This window comes from Scardinius erythrophthalmus, assembly GCF_964197995.2.
Source record: "Scardinius erythrophthalmus genome assembly, chromosome: 25".
NCBI classification, from domain to species: Eukaryota; Metazoa; Chordata; class Actinopteri; order Cypriniformes; family Leuciscidae; genus Scardinius; species Scardinius erythrophthalmus.
The window spans coordinates 29,410,052-29,433,269 of record NC_138245.1 but is presented as its reverse complement, the minus strand read 5'-3'; the positions used below and the strand labels follow the sequence as shown (position 1 = coordinate 29,433,269).

Here is a 23,218-nt window from a genome sequence, read left to right as displayed (position 1 = left end):
CACATAAACCATATTGCTCGTCGCTTATTGATGCTATTGACGTTGTATTATATTTATGCATTTAGCAGACGCTTTTATCCAAAGGATAAATTAAAACCTAGATTAGGAAACGAGAGCTAAAGAGAAATGCAGAAAAGAAGAAAAAGAAAAAAAATCCTGGAATGAGAGGGTGATACTCTGGGAATAAAAAAAGACTATTAATAATAATCATCATAAATAAACATAATCCTAATCAGTGTTGGGTGTAATGCATTATCATCTAATTAATTACTGTAATTTAATTATTTCCCTTGAAAAAGTAATTTAAGGGATTACTCTTTTCTGTAATCTAATTACAGTTCTGATGTAATTGCATTAAATACTGTATAGACTAGAACAATTCTAGGCCTATATAAAACAATAGTGGATTTAACGTCTAACGTTAAAATGTTGCCTATATTTTTATGTAACTCTTTAAATACTTTGGTAAGCTCAAGAATTATTCATGCAAATTTATATTATTTATTTGAAATAATTAAAATAGCAGTTTCATATCTATCCTTGTATTTGTTCAACTGCTCAATGTTGATATGGGACTTAGAAAGTAATAATGCAATTTATAGAGAGTAATTAGTAGGTCTATAGTAATTTAATTACATTGTGTAATTAGTAGCTAGTAATTAATTAGTTATATTGATTGTTGTTGTAAATGATTGTTTTTGTTGTACATTTACATATATTTATATGCCTTTTGATATGATAGCAGGGTATTGCTTGTGTTTACATTGAGAAGCACATTAAATTAATATTTATAAAAAAAAGAATTGTGTTGAATACATGTTTGCAACTGAAATTCTTAAAATAAAGCATATATTGACTATTGTAGGCCATCATGTTGACTTTCGGTTTAAAAAATGTTTGTTGCAATGTCGTTCTAAGGTCACTAGGAGGCGCTGCAGGCTTAATCACACGGCAGCTAATCTTCACCTGTAATTTTTCTGCTGCTTCTCATCAAAGGCGTCTTTTTCTTGTAAATATTACTGTAGTCCATTCTCTTAAACCTAAACAAATCATTTCCCTCATTTTGCTAAGTCCCCTTGGTAAGTTGTGTTGCTCCAGACCGGGACACAGTGGTGGTAGTTCATAGATTGTATTGTTTGAACCTACAACCTTTCAGTTGCCAGCCCAGATCTTTAACCACTTGGCCACTCCACCGCTGTATGGCTGCATGCAAATGGACAATTCATTGTCATTGGGCCACACCTGCAGGATTGCAGAAGACAACAGAGACATGACCGAAAGTCTATGTACTGTACATCATGTTCAGAGAATACCGAATTAAAAAGAATTCACATTTAGTCGATTTTCCTCAGCACTGCCTAGGAAGTTAATCATTCTTGCAAAACTTAACATTAACTTTTTGATGATTACACTAATCAATCATTTCAATAGCACAACTTATATAAACTATAATCTGTGAGCGTTGGATCACTAGCTATATATTTGTAAGGTGTTCACTGTTAAATGGGTGTACTGATCATCACTTTAATTCTTTAGACTGCAGGAAGGAACTCATTTATATATATATATATTTTTTTTTTTCGTCCTGGAAATGAAATGCATTGGTTTATATGACAAGTAAATGTGTTTATAAATTCAAAATATGTAAACCATTTCTTTTAGGAACAGGTTAAGGGTGTGGGCTTGGGTTAGTCTGTACTCATCATAATTAGATGTATATAAAACAATAGAAGTCTATGGTATGTCCTCGTTAAGATATGCATGTGTCTGTGTGTGTGTGTGTGTGTGTGTGTGTGTGTGTGTGTGTGTGTGTGTGTGTGTGTGTGTGTGTGTGTGTGTAAGTGAATGTTTTCATAGGGTTGATAGATAATAGATTTGAGTCAAGGCCATCTAAACAAGTTGTTTGCTTTTTATAGACCTTAATATATGTGGTTCAACCATCTTCAGTTCCTCCCTTTTGTCTGCTTTTGATCAGGCTGTGATTAATCAGGAAGCTTATCTTTCTTTAAGACTTGAATTACTGGTTTGCAAAGAGTCATTTCCATTTCACATGTGATGTGAATCGACTTACATCACTGAAATTACTATTCTGTGTCATTACTGTGTATTTTAGTACATATTAAAAAAATTCCATAAGATAAAAAAATAATATTCCGTTCATTGTTAGCTATGAATTTTTTTTAAACTTAGACGGCATCAACTTCACACAGTTCAATGTTCCTTAGAAGTCCTCAAAAGTGTTGTTATTGTAAACAAAAACAACATTTTGAAAATTACTTTTGTTAGAAATAAAGCTGGAATAAAAGAAAAGAAAAAAAACGTATAGAAATCTTGCAATGGCAACTAACTGAAACAAATAAGTTCATTAAAAATACTAAAGATGACTAAAATTACAAATTAAAGCTAATAAAAAAAACACAAACTTACAATAAAGTAAAATGAAAACTGAAATATAAAAAGGTAAATGCAGCATAAGGTGAAAAGCATGACTTCATTTCCTGTTACCCGAGCCAAATGTGTTAAATGGATCGGTTTTTGGACATTATAGTTCGCTCATTTCACCTGCTTATCGTTTCATCCAAGGCTTTAGCGCCAAAAAAAGACCAGAGAAACAGCATTTTCCCCAATCACCAAGGCAGAAAATACCAGTCTACGTGAGTAATTCCCAGGTTTGCTAGATAGTGCCCTGTAAAGCAGCTCCAAAGACGCACATCCCTTCAAACCACAGACCTGATCCAAGATCGGCTTTAAAAGTGCAAAAGACCAGTTCACCTTCCTCCTGTCTGGAGCCAGGCCAGTAGTAATGAGGCAGAGCGCAGGGGCGTGGGTGTGATAAAACAGGCAAAACAGCTATATCTATGTTCCACAGAGATACGACATACTTCACAGAACGAAATACAACAGAATATCAGATAAAAACCAACTTGATTCATAAATAAGTATTTATTTCTATTACTTTAAAGGATACAATCCACTAAGAACTATTCAGTTTGGGTAAGAGGACAATGTTAAATACTTTTACACATCACAACATACTGTTTTATCAGTGCACTTTGCTTTATATATATTTTTATATATACACACAACACAGCAGAGATGTCTATTTCTTCTTGAACTTGCCTTCATTTTTAGGTAAGACTGCAAAAGGAAAATAAAAACAATGTAAACATTTTTTTGATACAGAAACTAGTAAAATAAATGGTTGAAACAAAACAAAAAAAGCATGGCATCAAATGAGTTCAAATCCCTTTGTGAGGTGGAAAGTTGTATTTGACCTCAGAGCTTCCAAACTGGATGTTTTTATAGTCTTACTCCTCTTTTCTTTTCTTTTTTTTCAAATTGCATGGAACTTGCTACATTTACTGAGTTATCACGATGGTTCTGGAAACAATATAGAACAATAAAACATCTCATTCACCAGCTGCCAGCAGCCAAAGTCTCAGGTGCCCACACCCATTGTAATCACGTCTAACAGGAATGCATGTACAGTAACAGGAAGATCAGTATGTGTGAGCTTGGCCAAACGCAACACGCATGGACTTTAACTCCACATAGCTCTTAAAAATCGGTCGAAGATGCGTTTTCATTGAGGAAGTGTTAATGACTGACTGTAGGGAATGGGCAAAACAAAAAGAAACACAGATCAGGGGCAATTGTCTCCTCGTGCGGACTTGCATGCATCAAGGGAGATCGTATTCGTTGAGTCTTTGTAATCCGCAGTTGGGTATTTAAGAGCGAGAACTATAATGGGAGGTAGTACTCGAGAAAATCCTATTCTAGACAATGGCTCACAGCTTCACGTGGAGACAGCACTTTAAAAGAGGAGATAAAAACATTCACAGGTTTTATAAGTATTGCTTTTTGTGCAACAAAAGAACACACTACACCTTAGCGAGAAGCCAGGGATCGGAAATACTCCGTTCATTCAGAGGGCAACATTTCAGCTGCCGTTTTAAGCAGCTTATAAAAGCAGTGCCAAAATTGGGCAAATGTAACACATTCAGCTCTCGTATCACTCACACACTCAACTCAGAAAACAGAACAGAAAAGCAATACTTAGCCTGCTCCTATGTAACACACACTCAAGACTACAAGTTATACAGACAGGCCACATAAAAGCGCACAAAAGAGTGTCCTGACAAAGGATGAGAGAAATAAAACAGAAGAGCTGCGAAATAGTGTGCATGTGTCAGATTTCATGCTTGCATGCAGTATGCAATGCAAAAAGATGGAATAACCTTCACTTAAAATGCCGGCCGCAAAAAAAGCCAGGCTGTTTTTATACTTCATATATGGTAGACGACATAAACGTACAGAAGCATTACTGACCCTATGTCCCAATGATCAGATGAACGTTCCAAGACATAAAGATTATCATCAATGCAATATAAAATGAGACTACGAAAATTTACAACACTGAAGTATGGAGGTACCAGACCAGCTAATACCCAACAACTGCACCATGTCATCATTTCAACACTTACATTTCACATGACAATGAAATAAAAAACATCATTTCCGAGCTCGCTCTAAGAGAACTGTTAGAACGGCTTCCAAACAAGAGAAATCCCAGTAACTGCAATTCATACGTAACTCGCTCGAATTTCCGAGCACTACAGCAAAACTGCAACAAAGCAGCGACAAAGTCTTCGGACAAACGTGTCCCAAGTGATAGCTCGCTCATTTCATACCAAGTCTATTTGGTGCGTCATTTTCCTTTTGCTTTGACAGTCCCAGTCCGAACTCGAATCGGAGGCATCCGTACCTTGACTCGCTGTGCTGTCCGTTAAATACTTCTCATGTTTGTCCAGGTATGGTGGGCGTTGTGGCAAAAGGAAGTAGTGTGTGTTGCTGGCTTTCCTGCCGTTCTCCATGACGGGCAGAATGCACGGGGAGCCTTCGCTATTCTGTCGTTGCAGACCGCGACTGACGTATTTGGGATCTGGGGCAAAGCTCTGCGTAGGGGGCATGATCCCGTTGAGGTACATTGGGAGGCTCTTTGGGCTCGGGGTGCGGGAACTACTGGCGGAAAAAGGTTCTCTAGGGGGAACTTTGGGAGGTCGGTCATCGTCACTGTTGGCTCCCGATGAGACTTCAGCTGACCAGCGCCGGTAGTCTCCCGTTTTGATAGGTCGTGGGGGAATAGGAACTCTCGGAGGAACTTCTGGTTTATCCAGGCCTTGTGTATTCCAGTGGTGACTGGATAGTCGGAAGGAGGTGGGTTTGTTGAAGCAGCCGGCAGGGCCAGAATGGGAGCGCCGAAGCTTTCTTTGCGTACGTTCCTGCTGTCTGAGACAGTTCTGCTGCTGTTGCTGGTGGTGGTCGCGGAGCTCCTGTTCCCTCTGCTGGGTTTCCCGCTCCTGCCTCAACTTCTGTGGCTGTGGCTGTTGCTTCTGCTGGGATGTTGGACCTTCAAAGTAGGCGTAGTTAATCTGTCCACAGCCCCTGAAACTCCTCCTACTAGGCATTCCGTACCGGAAAGGAGACTGTTTGGAGCAAGGTTCGGAAACCAGGCAGCGATTGTCATCTCCGTTGAAGAACTCTACTTCACTGTCCACAGCCTGATCCGGGGAAAGCTCAGCTGAACCGGGAATTGGGGGAAGGGGTTTGGTGACTCGGCTGGGCGTCTGGGGAGGACTGATGCAGTCAGATACGGTTAGACGTTGAAAGCAGGGAACCACTTGGTCGTTTTTGGCAGAGCTTGACGTAGAAAGGTCCGTGTGCAAGGTGAGCTGGGAAGGTCTAGGCTTTTTGGGGGGCAAGGGCTGGCCTCCTGGGCTGTTTGCTGATTGAAGATGAGTCCGCTCTTCTGTTTGAATGGAAAGATGGCAGAGAATGAGAATACAGCCATTTTTAAGACTGAAATTAATCAATTGTTCTTTTATGCAAACTACACAAATAACCACACTGTCAACAGAGTGTTAAAGATGTAGCCGCAAGTGGAACAAAAATTGCACTTCCCCTTAAAGCTGATGATTTTCTCCAACAGTATTACATTAAGTTATTTTACATTTGGCAGGCACTTTTGCATTCCCTGGGAATCAAACCCGTGACCTTGGTGTTGCTAGCACACTCTAGTACACAAGTTTAAGGAATAGTTCACCAAAATATTTAAATACAATCATTGTTTACTTCAAGTCGTTGCAAACCAATATACTAAAATACAAGAGGATAGTTTTGGACCCTCATGCAGCTCTTTCAATACACAGACCATTCACCTCTGTCCATCTCCAAAAAGGACAAAAAATTGCAATAAAAGCAGCATAAAAGTATCACACACTATATTTCACTAAATTAGTCTTCTCGAATATGTTACATGGTGTATAGTCTACTAATTTTAAGGTTTTTTTTGGTGCTTTTGTTCTTCTTGGAGCCTGACAGACATGGTTGCTATCAATTCTTTTTATGTATTAAAAACAAAAATGTTGGAAAAAAATAGACCATAAAAGTTTAAGGGGGAGTGATTTTTGAGTGAACTTTTAATAATGATGAGACTTATGTTACTTACTGTCCGCTCCTGAAAATGACGGCAGCACCTGTTGCTGGGATTGATGGTTAAAATCCCTAGAAGAATCAATGGTGAAGCATAAACTGCAAATTAAGAACAGGAAAGCTAATCAGATTGATGCACAAATCCAAGGTTCATTAACATCATGAAAAACATGTTGCAGAGCATTTCCTGTTTTTCTGTTCAGTCATGCAGTGCATGTCCAGGGTTTTATAAAACTAATCAATTTTCAACTCTGAAAACATGTGAAAAATTTGCACTCACTTATGTAGATCATGGTATTTCCAAGAGGGCTTAGCTCCGGCCATGCTATGCCAATGGCTGCCCCGCAGGAAAAGGCTTTGCGCGGGTAAACAGATCTCCTGGGCAGTCAAGCCTGCAGTGGACATGCTCCAGCTGCAGTCGGTTCGCATTCAGGCCAGGAAATGTTCCTCCCGCCAAGCTGGCAGCTGCTGGCCTGTACCTGAAACACAGCCATAAAGGACAAGAGTATGAATCTCTGTAACACCTCCTACAGAGGAATACGATTAAATGTAGTCTCCTGCTTCTCAGATTTTCTTTCTTAAAGAGAAAAGGACCTACATTGTAATGCCTCTTATCTAGAGTTTCACAAGAGCTCTTACACTGAGCTTATGATTGAAATAGGACACAACTCAAAGGAGATCTTTGTAACATTAATTTTTTGCTCTTATGGAGATCAAATTGAGACTTTCTGAGGAAAAATGCCCTACTAATCTCTCACGTTAAGGTCTCTTCTGAAACTCAAGAGGAGACACAATGGTTTAAACTCAAAAGATCTCAATATGTACTCAAACATTTCAAAATCAAACTGATCCACTTCAATTATATAGCCTAACTCTCTACTCTTACTGTACATCCGCTATCGTCTTTTTGTGTCCATTTTCATTTCTGTTAATGAATTTTAAAAGGTACACTATGTAATAAAACAGCTTTGAAATATTTTCAATGGTAAGCGAACTCGTAGTAGGGCGAATCATCCCGATAGCAAAGCAGGTGGGGGAAGCCGCTGGCAAAACCAGCAAAGTTTGAGAGGTGGCGTCCCGACAAATCTCGCGAGAATCACGACTTGCTTTACGGCACGACGTCACATACATCAACAACATATGAAGCAGCCTCTATGGAAGACACTAGCACGCATTTCAGACATGAATCATGGCAGAGTCGACGAAGAAAACGAAGAAAGCGCGACTCTCTGCGTGAGTGGTATTTACGACAGTAACGTTATACACAAGTACTCCACTGCGACTCTAGGGGTCGCTGTTTGAGAAAAACGGAAACTGCATAGTGTGCCTTTAAGAGAAACGTCCAAGATTTACAATTATGCATCCGGCAGACGCTTTTATCCAAACCGACATGTATTGCATTCAAGGTACACATTTTTTATCAGTTCTTGCTTTCCCTGGGAATCAAACCCATGACCTTAGTGTTGCTAGTGCCTTGCTCTACTGATTTAACTACAGGAAGATACTTTTTTAGAAAAAAATACAGCCAAGAGCTCCATTCAGTCTCCTATGAGAGAGCAACCTTTGAGCAGTGAAATTTTCCAGTGAAATCTCACTATTAACTACAACCTTTGCCTCTCCTAAACTCCTAATTACTGGTTATTAATAGTAAGTAAGGTAGTTGTTAAGTTAAGGTATTGGGACGGATTAGGGGATGTAGAATATGGTAATGCAGAATCAAGCATTAATATGTGTTTTATAAGTAGGCCTTCTAATAACCAGCCAATATCCTAGTAATATGCATGCTAATAAGCAATGAGAACTGGACCCTAAACTAAAGTGTTACCGAACATTCAAACCTAATTGAGATCATTGCAATGGTTTTGTTGTTGTTGTGGAAAAACCGAGACATTTTGTCTAGTTGTTTATGGAGCACACCATCCAATGCACCTCCTCCTCCTCCTCGCTTCCCCTCGCTTTGCAATGCAGTCAGCCATGTGCACGGGACTCCAGTCGCGCTCTTTCAGAGAACATTGAGCAACATTCTGCTGAGCTTCACAGCCTGTGGTATGACAAGCGTTCAGTTTGACAGCACTAAACGACATGTATGCCCCAAAAGCCTTGAGGATAGTGCCAAACTCAATGCTCTCACACACACACATACAAAACAGCCACATTTCACTGCAAGACTCTTGCTCAAAAAATACTGTTGTACACAATTTGTCAGTTTTCTGTGTTGGATGAAATATTGCACTGTAATTTTGTCTGCAAGCACAATGACATTCTGAGAATCTTGTGCAAATGCTATTCTCACAGAGGAAGTCTAATATCAAATTATATATGCAAATCAGTCTCAAATTTCCAGCCTTGGGAACACATCTTATGTTTAAAGGAAATTGCATCTACTATTACTATTTAGTGTAACACTAGAGATGGTCTACAGCAGTTGCTTCTGGAGCAGAATCCAATAAAACACTTTTCACTCTTTGAGAAACCAGCTTTACACCCTTGAGAACTTGAAGAGTGATGGACCTGGAGGCAAGGTTCATCCTGGTTTTAGCTTACAAACACATATCACGCTCACAAGCTATCAAATCACCAACATTACGACAGTCTTCCAGAGATAAAACAACTCATGTCCCCTATTACAGAGCAATTAGCATTTTTATAGAACAATTTATTGCAGGGCTGTTTCACAAGGCAATGCATTTCTGCAGAGCGGAGTGTGATATGCAACAAGTGCATTAACAGGATCTTGCAATTTAATCAATATTACACATTTCAAGAATAACCAATACAGAGTAGTCAGAGAAAGCAATGCAATGCCACTTTATAAATGGATATGTGCTTAAACAGGGACGTGCATTTCTGTTGACCGTCCCTGATCCGGTGCATAAATGCAAGCAGTTCTGCCTCCTGAAAGCTTTGGACCTTGGATACGGTCACTATGAGCACACAATGCAACCTGATCTGTGATAAAGAAACCCACGGGACAAGCGCTTCCTCTCACAACAGGTGCAAGACGGACAGACTTCCTAGTGTCCGGCACAGACATTTCTCAATGCTTTAGGGAAGACAATGCCAGTGTGTTGCACAGACGTTAAGTAAACAAAGCGTGCCAAATGTTTTTCGCTGTGGCGTAAGCCCCATAAAACCTCCTTCAAAACACTTCTAGACACACATTTACTAATTCTATACCCTCTTTTGCATTTAAATCTGATTATGGAAATATTTGGTTGCATTGAGCAAGAAATGCATCACTTTTCACTCAAAGCTTATTTTAGTATTACTAAGATTGTGACATTATGGTCATGACAATTAAGCACATTTATTTATTTATTTAAATCAGCATTAGGGCCACATTCAACATATACTGCAATGATACAATAAATATTCATTTTCTTTTTTTTTTTTGCATTACAGTAAATAAAAGTACAGAAAACAAGACATTTTTACATTCGGATGACTTGATTATTGTGAAAATCATGTCAGAGTGAAAATAAAATACTTTAACTTTACAGTAAGGTTCCATTTGTTAACATGAACTAACAATGAAGAACAATTCTAAAGCATTTATTCATTGTAGTTCATTCCAAGATGCACAAACACATTATTAAAAAGAAAATTTGTATCTGTTAGCCTATTATTAATATTAAATTAACCAGAGCTAACACAAACAAACAATAATAGGCTGTATTGTTATTAACTCGTTTCTATAACATTAACTAATGGGACCTTAATGTAAAGTGTTAGCAAAAATAGTGTGGTTCTCAAAATAGGCTTCATTTCCTTCATGCAATATATAGGCTAATGTCTGAATTTTGCAGTGAAATGTGGACATGTTCTTGACAGAGTAGAATACAATGGATCTGATGGAAATACCTGAAAAACTGCTTATGAACACACAGCACTTCAAAAGCGGTTCTAATGCACATCTACTGTAATCTGTACATATTCAGAACACAAACACCCATTACGTCCCCTTATTTTGACCAACAACAAAAAATATTTAAAAAAGAGGTCCAATAATAAAGTGTAAAGTCATTGTACATGGACACAAATTACGAAATATCTGCATCCCGACAAACTACCAATATGACAGTGTAAGGACGGTATGAAGGAGAGACAGTCTCGTGCGTTCACACCCCGCCGCGGTTTCTAGGCAACCATACCCGATCTACCTGTCCGCTTCCGCAAACTGGCGGGATGAGTCACTTAAACTCTATCACACCTGACGAAACACACCTCACGCATTTCTTTCAGAAAAAAGACTGATGTTCCACGCGATGAAGCAACATGTATTTCAACGTCACATGTTATGACACTGCAATGGGATTTTTGTCAGCTGATAATCATCAGTTTTGTTGTTATTATGATAACAAACGCTTAAAAATAAAAAAAATAAATGAAAATCTAAATTAAATAATTAATTAATAAATAAATAAATCAAACTGTTCCTGTGCTTCCCTCCTAAATGAACACACACTCTTTATCTGATGGCCTGTCACAGAATCAGATAATATCGTTACACACGTCACTGTCGTCATCAACACTCATTCACGCACGCACACACACACATAGCGAGACAGACAGACAGACAGACAGACCACAAACACTGTAGCAAACACATTAAAATTCACCTTAATCTCCGGTTAGATTCTAGGTGTCCGGTGTTAAATGTTCATAGTGCCGTAATGATCCCGTTCGGTCCGTTTGAAAGCTGTACTGTATCTCTATGGATGCGCGAGGACTTTCATTACAGCGGTCGAGAGGTTCGTTAAACGGGTCTCAGTGTGCGCGGTGCTTTAAATGCTCACTGCAGTCAGAGGACGCGCAAGCCACGCCCCTTCAGACGGGATTTAAAGACACAGTGCTCACAATGGTGTTATGTGTGAATGTCTCTGCATCATTGTGTTACCCTTTCTGTGTTATGTATTTGTTTAGACTATATGTTTTATATATATATATATATATATATATATATATATATATATATATATATATATATATATATATATATATATATATATATATATATATATATATATAAATACATCAGTACCGGTCAAAAGTTTGGAAACAGTACTGTTTTTGAAAGAAGTCTCTTGTGCTCATCAAGCCTGAATTTATTTGATCAAAATAGTGGAAAAAAACCAGCAATATTGTGAAATATTATTACAATTTAAAATAATGCTTTTCTATTTTAATATACTTTAAAATATAATTCATTTCTGTGATGCAAAGCTGAATTTTCAGTATCATTACTCCAGTCTTCAGTGTCACATGATCCTTCAGAAATCATTCTAATACGATGATTTATTATCAATGTTTGAAACAGTTGTGCTGCCTAATTTTTTTTTTATAACATGTGATACTGTTTTTCAGGATTCTTTGATGAATAAAACTTTTAAAAGAACAGCTTTTACTTAAAATATCAATATTTTGTAACAATATACACTCCTGTTCAAAAGTTTGGGATCAGTAATTTATTTATTGAATACTTTTATTCAGCAAGGATGTGTTAAATTGATAAAAAGTGATAGTAAAGACTTATTTTGTTAGAAAAGATTTCTATTTTGAATAAAAGCAGTTCTTTTGAACTTTCTATTCATCAAAGAGTCCTGAAAAAAAATATTAGAATGATTTCTGAAGGATCATGTGACACCAAAGACTCTATCTATCTATCTATCTATCTATCTCTCTCTCTCTCTCTCTCTCTCTCTCTCTCTCTCTCTCTCTCTCTCTCTCTCTCTCTCTCTCTCTCTCTCTCTCTCTCTCTATATATATATATATATATATATATATTTATATATCTCAGCACATATCCACTAATCCACAACAGTAAACAAAAATGCATTTCCAAAAAGATAAACCTTTTTTTTAGAGTTTAGACTATTAGTCTTAACAAATGTTGTATTTTTGCCTAAATAGAAACTTGTCTTTGTTTTCCCCCAAAGTAAAGCGCTATTAAAATTGAAATCCCCTTTTCCTCTCTATTATTAAAAACACAATAACTGAGTCAGAAAATAGATTATTTAGGGTTTGTTTCAGAGTTTAAACAAAAACCTGTGCATCAGAAATATTAAAACATGACATAACCATAAAGTATAAAAAATGTGGCTTTGAGGCAGACATCACAGTAAATAAACATTAGAGACAGACTGCCAACATGACATGACAGTCCAGAGTCAAGAAGACTTATTTGAACAGACAGAAGAGACCATACAAGGCTAAAGAACCTCAGTGAGACGTGCAAAGAGAGGCATATAATGCACTGAATGAAGAAAAGAAGGGAACACGGCCCGGTGAATCCACACAGACATTGGGACAGACATAAAGCTGGCTCCATTGCTGATAAGAAAGAACACACAGCAAACACTGCGATGTTTTACTGCTGCATTATATTTACCTGGCTGTCGAGATGGAGCCCGTATTGTCTGCAGGCTAGATGGATATTGGTGATGTCTCTTCATTATGGTCTGTGGTGTAGATAACAGCTGTTGTATATCATATATAACACATCTGATTGAGTCTTATCCAGATGCCCATGTGTACATGAGATGAATAGTAAGATGAAATGTTACAGGCTTGTCAACTTGGAAAAACAGTTCTCATACCTTTTGTTGTTGAAGTCGAAAGCTGTGTCCAATAAAAAACTACTGCAGTTGGGTGCAAATTAGTGTTATTTTTGTTTTATTTCTTAGCTTTCATTTTATAAATTTAGTTTTCATGTTAATTTTAGTTCATTAGTATTTCATTATTTTGCATAATTTAACTATGTGCTCAAGTCATTTTATTATAATTTTTATTGATAATTAAGCAGCCAAAACACATACAAATTTCTAGCCTGGGAAAACCCAGACAACTTCCGGCAAATTTAGATTTGCTCTGCAAGTAGTCTGGCAAAGACCCCATTCAAGCCCATTTCTAATCCGTCGAAATCGCGGCACCAATCAGAAATGTTGGGGCGGGCTTTACACAATGACGATCGCTCTGATTGGTTTTAGGTTTATCCAATTGCGCCCATAGAGCGACGTCCGTTGGTGAAGCGCAGCAACTTTTAAATGCATTATTATATTCAAATTGCAAACACATGAGGACAGTCTCCATGAAAGACCCACTGGCAGATGAACGTGCTACTACATTTCTCTCCGAAACGGTAGGACATTAAATTAGATTTAATAGAGGATTTTAACTGTGACAAGATGATTGACAAGACAGTTTAAATGACAGGATGCACGCGACAGATCCGTCCGATAAAGATGACGAAGTAGTATGTCCCAAAGCTTGCCTACTTTTTTGCTACACATTCAAAAGTAAATACCTTTTCTTCACAAAAAGAGTACATACTTTTATGGCGTAGTGCAACTTAGGCGAATTGGGACGCAGCATACGGCTTTACACGATGACGATCGCTCTGATTGGTTTTAGGTCTATCCAATTGCGCCCAGAGGCACTTGAGCGATGTCCATTGGAAATTAGTTATTAATGAAGCTTTGCCAGACCATAACTCAGTTACTACTGAGAATGGTCTGGTTTTAACCAGGCTAAAAAATTTCCATTTTTGGTTGAAAACAGTGTCGTGTAAATGGCCCCTCAATTATAGTAGTTTATTTACAGTTAATAATTTTAGTGCTTCAACTTATTTCAGTCTTATTAGCAAGGTAATGTTTCTCATTTTCATTTAGTTTAAGTTTTCAACTTATATTTATTTAAGTTTTATTTTAGCTTTATTTTAATTAACAGACATGTTTTAGATAACGATAATAACCCCGGTACAAATTCAGTTCAAATATCCAGGCCAACTTGGACAAGATGAGTGACATTCCCTCATCCTCAAAAACCATGAAAACTTCTTGAGATAAGAGAACATGCAACCCAGAATACATTAAATACAAGCTAAAATTAGGACAAACATGGGTTATGTTTTCATGTTTTTTTTTTTTTTTTATAACAAGCTGCATTGGTTTAGTCTGTATGAACCCACCACTAAATACAACTAATATTTTAAAAGTGTTAAATAAAATCTGGCAGCTCACTACTTTAACTTGTATACTAAGAGTGAAGCTTTGCATACGGTCAAACACAATGCCGCACAAAAAAAAACCCTCAAAGTGCTAAACAAACAGAGCCGAGAGGCAGGAATGCAGCAGGAACAAAATGTGCTTGTTACACAGTTGCAAATCTCCGTGTCTGGCCTTGGCCCCCCAAACCCAACAGGCTTATCATCCGATATTTGGCCGTGGATGAGCCGACTCGCTTTAATCCCCTTATAATTTCAAGAACATTCCACACATTCCAGCGGACCAGTTGTGGCCAGCAGGAGAGCGAATGAACTGTCGATTTTTGACATTGTGCTAGTGGTGATTCACAGAATGGTGAACATGCATGCATGAATCAGCTGTGCACTTGTTAAGTTTGTGAGTGTACAGACGGGTCCGTAACAACATGGTTTGTATTGAATTGTGAATCTGTGCATTCAATGCAAATGTTCATGTAACAGCATTGCATGTATGCATTTATACACATTAGAAGCTGTTCAAGTATTATTTGCATTTGTCTATACATTAACCCAGCAAAGTCAGAGTTTGTCCATCCGAAATTGCTTTCCTACAGGATGCATTGTCACATGAATAAAAGTCAACTGTTCCCGTGTCACTCGATGCACCTCGCTTTGCAATCAGGTGTGTAGACAGAACTGAACTGATCTGAGCTCAGATTGCCTTGTGTTGATAGAAACACGGCCATGAACCGTTGCCAGATCCCTCCCAACTCCCGCTTCTCATACACACACACACCACGAACACACACTCCACTGTTGATATGATGTAATCGTATGCACACATAGGAAGTGCCTTATAAAGTCAGGCACCTTTGGAGCAGAAAGAGTCACTTAACCAGGCTTGAAGGAACACCGACTTGAAATGTTTAAACAATAACATCACAGTAAGGTTGGCTATCAGACGCATAATGAATACTGATCTGGATTCAAAGCCATTTTTAAAGGGCAAACGTGGCTTTAAAATAACTCTAAATGGATAAAGTCTGATTTATTTATTTTTATTTTTAGTTTACATCTTAAAGGTACACTATGTAACTTTTTTTGTTCAGTTAACAAAATCACTACATCATCAATCCTTCTCCCCAAACATGTTTTTGTCTTACCCTGGTTCACTATGGTAAGCCTAATAAAAGTGTTTATATTTTAGAGCGGCCTGGATGGTTTTGGCGGGAAATTGCATACAAACGTCACTCACCTGTGCGTGTCTCATTATATCAGTAAATAGTTACTCTGGCTGGTTTGCCATGTATCTGGTATGAGAGGTCAGTTGTCACAACAAGCGAGAAAGGTTGACATCGAGCAGCGAAATCTCCAACCTCTGAATCAACCAGAGAATCACCCGTTTTAAACATACGGGGAACAGAGGAAAGTCTGCTGGAGAAAAGAGCTCGTAATAAAACAAGAATCAACATCGGCTTTAGTTTTTGGAGATGGAGAATTTGAAATAGGGATTTGAAAAAGGGCTGCATAATATTGGAAAAACTGACATTGCAATATTTCGTTTTTCTGCGATACATATTGCAATATGAAAACGATTTCACCAAGAGGACTTGAAAAGATATATTTTAGAAAGAAAACATTCTAGAATGATTGTGGTGATTTTGTTGGGAGTGAATCTGCATAAAAAATAATAAACAAATTACAAGCATAGATAAACACAATAGAACAAAGTTATTTATATAGAAAAACAGTGATTTATGCATGTTTTCAGGTAATTCTAAACAGTATTCAGGTACAGAAATTGAATAATCAAATGTAAAATAACATAGTCTTCACTGTATAAATTAAATAAATGTAATCTTTGTTAAAGCTACAATTTGATTTTCTCTTTGTATTTTGTTGCATGATTAAAATTAGCGGGTATATTAGGCTGCTCTTACTTTAAGACTGAATGCACAGATCCAATATAACGATTCGCATATAATTAAAATAAAATATAAACGGACATTTTGACATAATTTTGCATGCATGTGTCCGTTCAAGCACACGAAAGAGAACGGAATTCAGCGCATGTGTTCAAAATTGACTACTTTTTCGCGTCTTCTTGCACTCAAATGGTTTAAAATCGCTTGAATGTTTAAACTTACAGGACCTAAAACGTGATTAAAAAGAATAGTGATATAAAAATGATAAACTTTCCCTCTATGATGGTTAAACTTTGCATTTACCTGCCGAGGGACAAAGGATGAAAATCAGCCAGTGTTGGCTAAATCTTGCACATTTTACATATTATGTATTATTAATGTGTACTGTCCCTGATTAAATAAATGAATACAAAAAAAATACAATTTAACCCCTGAATCACATTTTGAACCGTGGGGCCTGGTCCGTACGGATCACGGATCAACTACGACCGCTATACTTGATATCGCACATCCTGCGATGTAACGCTGATGAGCAAATTGTGATGTCGATGCTAAACCGACATATTGTGCAGCCCTAATTTGAAATGTTGTAAAAGCGACGCTGAGATAACATTTTTATTACTCAACAGGTGAGTAAGGTATTTTATTGAACAGATAAATTGCCTGGAAATTGTTCATTGTAATTTCATTGTAAAGCGTTATCTTTTATGAAGGGTCATATTCATCCCGATAGTCACACAGAACCGAAACACAACTAAAACACTGTTCTTCCACAAAACACATGCAGTTTTGTTTTTTTTAACCGCTAAAGGGACCTAGAGTTACATTGTGTATTTTTAACAAGGTGAAAAAAGGTTAAGCTTAAAGACAACAATTTTGATCTCATAATGCAACAGATTGCTAAGCGGAACAAAATATTCAATGAGAAAAAAATAGATTTCGAAAAATATGCCAGGAAGTTGGAACTGGAGCAGCAGAGACACTACATTCTGGTGAAAGATACCAATCGTGGTTTTCTTTGGAATAATATGCAATGACAAAGACTCACAAAAAGACTAGAACCGTGTGTTGAGAAAATAAAGAGTCGACTTTGATGACATGCTGACTAGTTTGAAGAAGCTACTCTATTCCAGATATCTGAATCTGATTCAAATCCCCGTGTTAAAGAAAAATTAAAATTAGATCTCTCACAAATCTTCTTGACAGCAATGAGCTGAAATGGAGAGCATTTCTCACATTTTTCTTCAGAGAAAAAGACCCTTACTTATCTCAAGTGTCTCCTCTAGAGTTTCAAAAGAGATCAATGTGTCAAAGTCTCAGATTTTTCAAGTCTTAAATCAGTGATCTCGTTTTTTTTCTCACGAAACAATCTGAGATCGCATTCATTTCATATCTATTTCCTCTTATTGTTTGCCTCTATTTCTCCCAATGAAACACCTATACAACAAATTAAATGATTTAAAGAGAATCCAATTCTCTTGAGATTTAAAAGAGCAACACACAGCACCAATTCAAACCATCTCCATATGTACAGAAGATTCTTACACCTGTTGATTAAATCTGGTGGAGATGGCCTATCTTTACAAAACCACATGTGTGACATGCTGGTATATTGTCATGGATTTCCACTTGGAAAGGGTGTGCCATCATGAGGGAAAGGGGTGAATCACCATTCATGAGGTTACCAGGTTAAGGCCTTCACCTGTTGATGTAATATTACTGTGCACATTCCCAAAGACAGGATCAAAGTTCAACCTGAAGATAAGGAGAGAAGCCAATGAATTGAGCTCCTCATGTGAGATGGATAAAAATCATGCAAGCTGTTTTAGAGTTTATTATACCAAAAAAGTCATACTTAGTAACCCTAAGTATTCAACTTTTTAGTGCTACACACATGAATTCAAATACTTCAAATCACGTGGGCATGATGAGGTGAGATAAGTAATCTTACGATTTTCATCTTGTGTGTGATAAAACGGACAAAATATACTTACACTGAAGGAGGGACTTGAGCCAGAATGCAATAAACATTTTCTTTTGGATGTTTATTGGCAAAACAACACATAGAAACCACCAAGAACACCCTACACTGAAACAAATAACTGTAATTTTAATGGTAAAAGACTGTAAAGTGCTGTGGTAAAAACGGGTATAAGTTCCCATATACGGTAAAAATCGTATCTAATAGGATCTAATTATTAGCATTGCTCTGGCAACCAAAAAACACCAGTCTAGCATAGTGACAATGAGTTTTGCACAGGCATTCACCATTTAGTAAAAGCATTTCTCCAGAAATGACAAAAATGTAGTCTTTTCCCTTACACTGTCTATTGCAGCATAAGCAAGAACTAATGAAGCTGGAAAACTTTGTTTTATTTGAGTGAGAGCAAACATCTGATTGATTATGCGTAGATGGATATATAAACTTTACATGTTGGACAAGCTCTGCCTCTAACATGTGGCCTGGTTTACACAGTCAAACTATAACAAATGTTTGATTACGATGATGATGATGATGATGATGATAGCGCCAGGCGGTCTGATTTAAATTTGTTTAGTCAATATTGTAAGGACGTTAGCCTGGCAGACATGCTTATGCACAACTCAGACACACACTCAAGTGCCTCTACATTTTCATATTACAACACCGACAATGATTACAGAAACCTTACTCAACCTTTTCTTCCACCCACGCCGAAAATTAATCATTTTCTCACAAGCAATTAATAGGGTCGACTTCCTGGAAATGATCTTTAAGACACATCGATGTCCAGCTCAGTGATAAAGCGTGGGGGTTTTGTTTCGTTCTGTCTGTTTGTTTTTTCATTTCAGACGAGTGCTGCGCTCGTTCAAGCAAAGGTCAGGAATCAATAGTAAAGGGGCGGAGCTGTGCTTGTTCATGCGAGGGTGTGTTTGGTCGGTTCAGAAAATGCTGCTTTCTGACTTGCTGGCAGCAGCATCATGTGTTATGACATAAAGAGTGTGAGCCGTCTCATTTATCTTACTCTTTTTCTTTCTTTGCTCTTGCTCTGTCACATTGACATGCTTCTAATGACAGAGTGCATCATATTTGCAACTTACAGATAGTTTTACATTGGTTGAAGAACATTTGAGTGGTGCAAAACTCGACTAGGGTGGATGCTAGGCATCTTTAGTGAATCTCCCTTGACAATATCAAAAACCTAAGGACGTTCTTTATGATAATGACACAGTGTCTCACATGTGGCTCACCTCCCACGTTTCCTCACATCTTCTGTCTGTCTCTCTTAGACGGTTCGCAGGATGGAAATGCCTGTCGGTTGACGGTGTCTCCACATCAGACAGAGTCATAGAGAGGAAGACTATAATCCAGCAACTGCGGTCTAATCAGGAATGTCCCGACACAAGTCAGTCTCCTTTATCCCTGTTTTACGGCCAAATAAAAAACAAAGAAGGAACACTATTAAGCTTTTAATTAGTGGTGCTTGCTAAGTCAAGTCAAATCAAGTCATCATCCAAAAACTCCCACTGTTGGATTTCATTTTTGCCTTTTGCCACAAAACAAAACATTTATACAGCGCTTTTAACAATATAGATGGTTTCAAAGCAGCTTTACAGTGATAATAGGAAATTAAAGTAACAGAGATTGTTTTGGCCTTACAGCAGCTCTAGAATAAAGTTATTGTCCAGCTAACGTTAGTTTTGATTGATTCACTTCCATTGCAAAGATCATTAGTTATTAACTTAGGGACCGTTTGAACTGAAAACAGAAAACTTTTAATGTGTTCTGGCTGTTCATTTGCACGACAACAGTGTTTTGTGGCAAAAGGCAAAAATGAAATCCAACAGTGGGAGTTTTTGGATGATTGATTCAGTGCTTAAATCCTATCGTTACATATTTAGATATTTAATTCAGGTTTAAATATATTTTACACATTGTGGCTAGTTTTAAAGTGTATTCAATTAACACAAAATGTATACTTTGGACATTTTTGGAACAGACAAATGATTACTCTGATAACCTTTTTTTTATTTTATTTTTTTATTATGCAAACAAATACTAGTAACAGGTGACAGATACAACAAAAACCAAGGCCGACAAAACATACATAACAACCAACATTGTGTGTGTGTGTGTGTGTGTGTGTGTGTGTGTGTGTGTGTGTGTGTGTGTGTGTGTAGAACTTTTTTCTAAGAGATCATGGCAGATGAAGAAATTTGCAACACAGAGGCAAACAAATCTAGTTTATTTTATAAGAAGTCTCTTTTGTTCACAAAGGCTGCATTAATTTGATCAAAAATACAGAAAAACAGTGAAATATTATTACCATTTAAAATAGCAGTTTTCTATGAGAATACATTTACATTTTTTATTTATTCCTGTGATCAAAGCTGAATTTTCAGCATCTTTACTTCTGTCTTCAGTGTCACATGATCCATCAGAAATCACTCTAATATGATGATTTGCTGCTCAAGAAACATTTCTGATTATTATCAATGTTGAAGTTTTTGCTGCTTCATATTTTTGAGCAACCAGTGATACATTTTTTCCCCAGACAACCAGAAAATTCAAAAGAACAGCATTTATTTGAAATATAAATCTTTTGTAACGTTATAAATGTCTTTACTGTCACTTTTGATCAATTTAATGCATCCTATTTCTTAAAAAATCAATAGATCTCAACATTTTAAATCATATATACTGTATATAAATTGTATATTCCTGTATATATATACAGGAAGAGAAGAGAGAAGAGCACAGGACAATTATTTTGCTTGCCAGATTCAAACCCATGTCATCCACGCGAGCACCACAGCATCAATGTGTCAGAACATGAGTCAGAATACTGGAGAAATGTTGCTTTCATTTATTGGCAAACCAGAGGTTTATGTTGAAACGGTTAACATCCAGCATCCTGGCATGGGGGCGATGAAGATTCCAGGTTTTTGCTGTGTTTCCTGCAGTCGTCTTTAGAAGTCGAGATCACGCTTCATTAATTCAGCAATCAGTTTGAGTAACGTGAGAGCTGACGGATGAGGGAGTCACTCTTGCTCTCCGGGTTTCCTGTTCCGGAGGGCCTCAGGGACACACTGGAGAAACATAAAGACCCATACATACTGCTAATAAAGATTTCAGATGTGCTGCCCGGAGGGAAACGACCGGGGTTGGTTGTGTACTAACTACTATGAAATGCAAGGTGAGTTTTCACAATAAGGACATATACGGCTGTGATTCACTGGGTGTACATCACAACACCATTGTACCATTGACAGCTCTTGAAAATGTGTCTCCTGAAATGTAACCTTATAAGGAATTCAGCCAATAGACAAAATACAGGTGTGACTTGGTGATGCAATCGTCTTTAACAAAAGTGAAACACATTGATATGGCATCATTGTGAACATTTAAAAGAGTTCAAATTAAGTTTATCAAACCCACTGGCTGACTAATGAGGAATGGATACCATTTCTCATTTCATTTTTGTTTTGTTTTCCATTAACTCAAGAAAGGTTTGAAGAAAAATGACTTGCGTCTTAAGTTTTGTTTTCTGAAAAAATGCATCAAACTTAAGTGAGTTTGTGCTTAAAAACAAGAAAAAAAATGTGCCAAATGATTTTGGTTTCTCCTTGAATTAAGTTTCTTTTTTCTGACCCCACTGGCAGAGTGTTCTTGTTTTAAGCATGATTGGGATTTTTGACACATTTTGATACATTTTTCAGAAAACAAGACTTAAAATGTTTCGACATTTCAAGTAAATGCATATTGATTTAAGAATGCTTATATCAATATTAGAAACCAAAAATACTGAGGAAGAAAATCTTTTTTTGCAGTGCGGTTGCCTAACTGTTCCTTAAACCTAATAGGCATTAAAACCCAAGCGGTTACCACCTATCTCTTTCAAAATCATTGCCAACAACATACATTAATTCCTGACAACACAGCCACCCACACATGAACACAGAACATCTTAATGAGGCCCTGTACCAGCCCCTAGGGCTCACCGACTTCACTTTTTCCAGCTTCTAACACAAAGTGTCCATGTGAACGCATCTGATCTGGGATAAATGATATGCATATAAGGAGTTTAAATGCACAGTCTCGAATGAAGCCTTATCATGGAGACAAGTCGAACTAAAAGTCGACCTAAACCTACTGAACTACTAAACAAGCAGCCACAATAGAGTTTGTGTTTATTCAGATATGCACCTTTGAACAGAACACTGTGCTTAAAGTATGCTAGAGTCGTCACACCCACCTTCGAAAGATTCGTCAAAGTTACGTTTAAGCTTGGCTTCACTAAAATACAAAGATTAAAAAAGAAAATGTTTGTAAAACTGAGCAGCAATGCATATTTAAAAACTCAGGAGGTGAAGCCTTCTAAGAAAGCATGCATGCTAACGCCTGTTGCCATTCAGAGTTAAATAACATGAGAGAATGGTCTTGCACAAATACAATGCGGTTCTCAAAAGAGAAACTGAAGCAATGTAGCAACTATCAAAGCAACTCATTAAGAAAATGATGTAGCGAATGCATTCTGGGTTAGAGGGGAAAACAGTCTATAGTTCTAAATCGGTCATATTCTGGTATTACGTAACACTAACCTTAATGAGACGTGTTATAAAACCAGACCAGCTATGCACAGCTATGAGACTCTTATGAATGAAAGAGCAGTGCATACAGAAAGTACAAAATGCCTGCTTCCAAAAAAAAAAAAAAAAAAAATTTGTGATCTGGTACTCTTATCAAACAAGGCCTGACTAGTAAGTCATTTGAATTTAATTGTTTAATGCACTAGCTAAGCAACGCTGATTGCGATAATGTATGTTTAGCTGCTAAGCA

The 23,218-nt window shown here is 37.3% G+C and overlaps 1 protein-coding gene across 4 annotated transcripts in view; it reads right to left on the bottom strand.

Moving 5' to 3' along the window:
• Positions 1-2,926: 2,926 nt before the first annotated feature.
• The window catches only part of errfi1a (ERBB receptor feedback inhibitor 1a), a 62,746-nt gene continuing 42,454 nt past the window's right edge, over positions 2,927-23,218 (bottom strand). Inside the window, exons 2-5 of one of the 4 annotated variants that reach the window (XM_081357507.1) lie at positions 19,630-19,801; positions 6,773-6,971; positions 6,509-6,591; positions 2,927-5,809 (exon numbers count right to left, since the gene is read on the bottom strand). In XM_081357507.1, the coding sequence (XP_081213633.1) occupies positions 4,686-5,809; positions 6,509-6,591; positions 6,773-6,921 (1,356 nt within the window). In that variant the 5' untranslated portion in view covers positions 6,922-6,971; positions 19,630-19,801 and the 3' untranslated portion in view covers positions 2,927-4,685. Of the gene's footprint in view, positions 5,810-6,508; positions 6,592-6,772; positions 6,972-11,111; positions 11,269-19,629; positions 19,802-23,218 lie in introns of those variants that run through there. The other 3 variants (XM_081357509.1, XM_081357508.1, XM_081357506.1) reach the window with 3 other exon arrangements.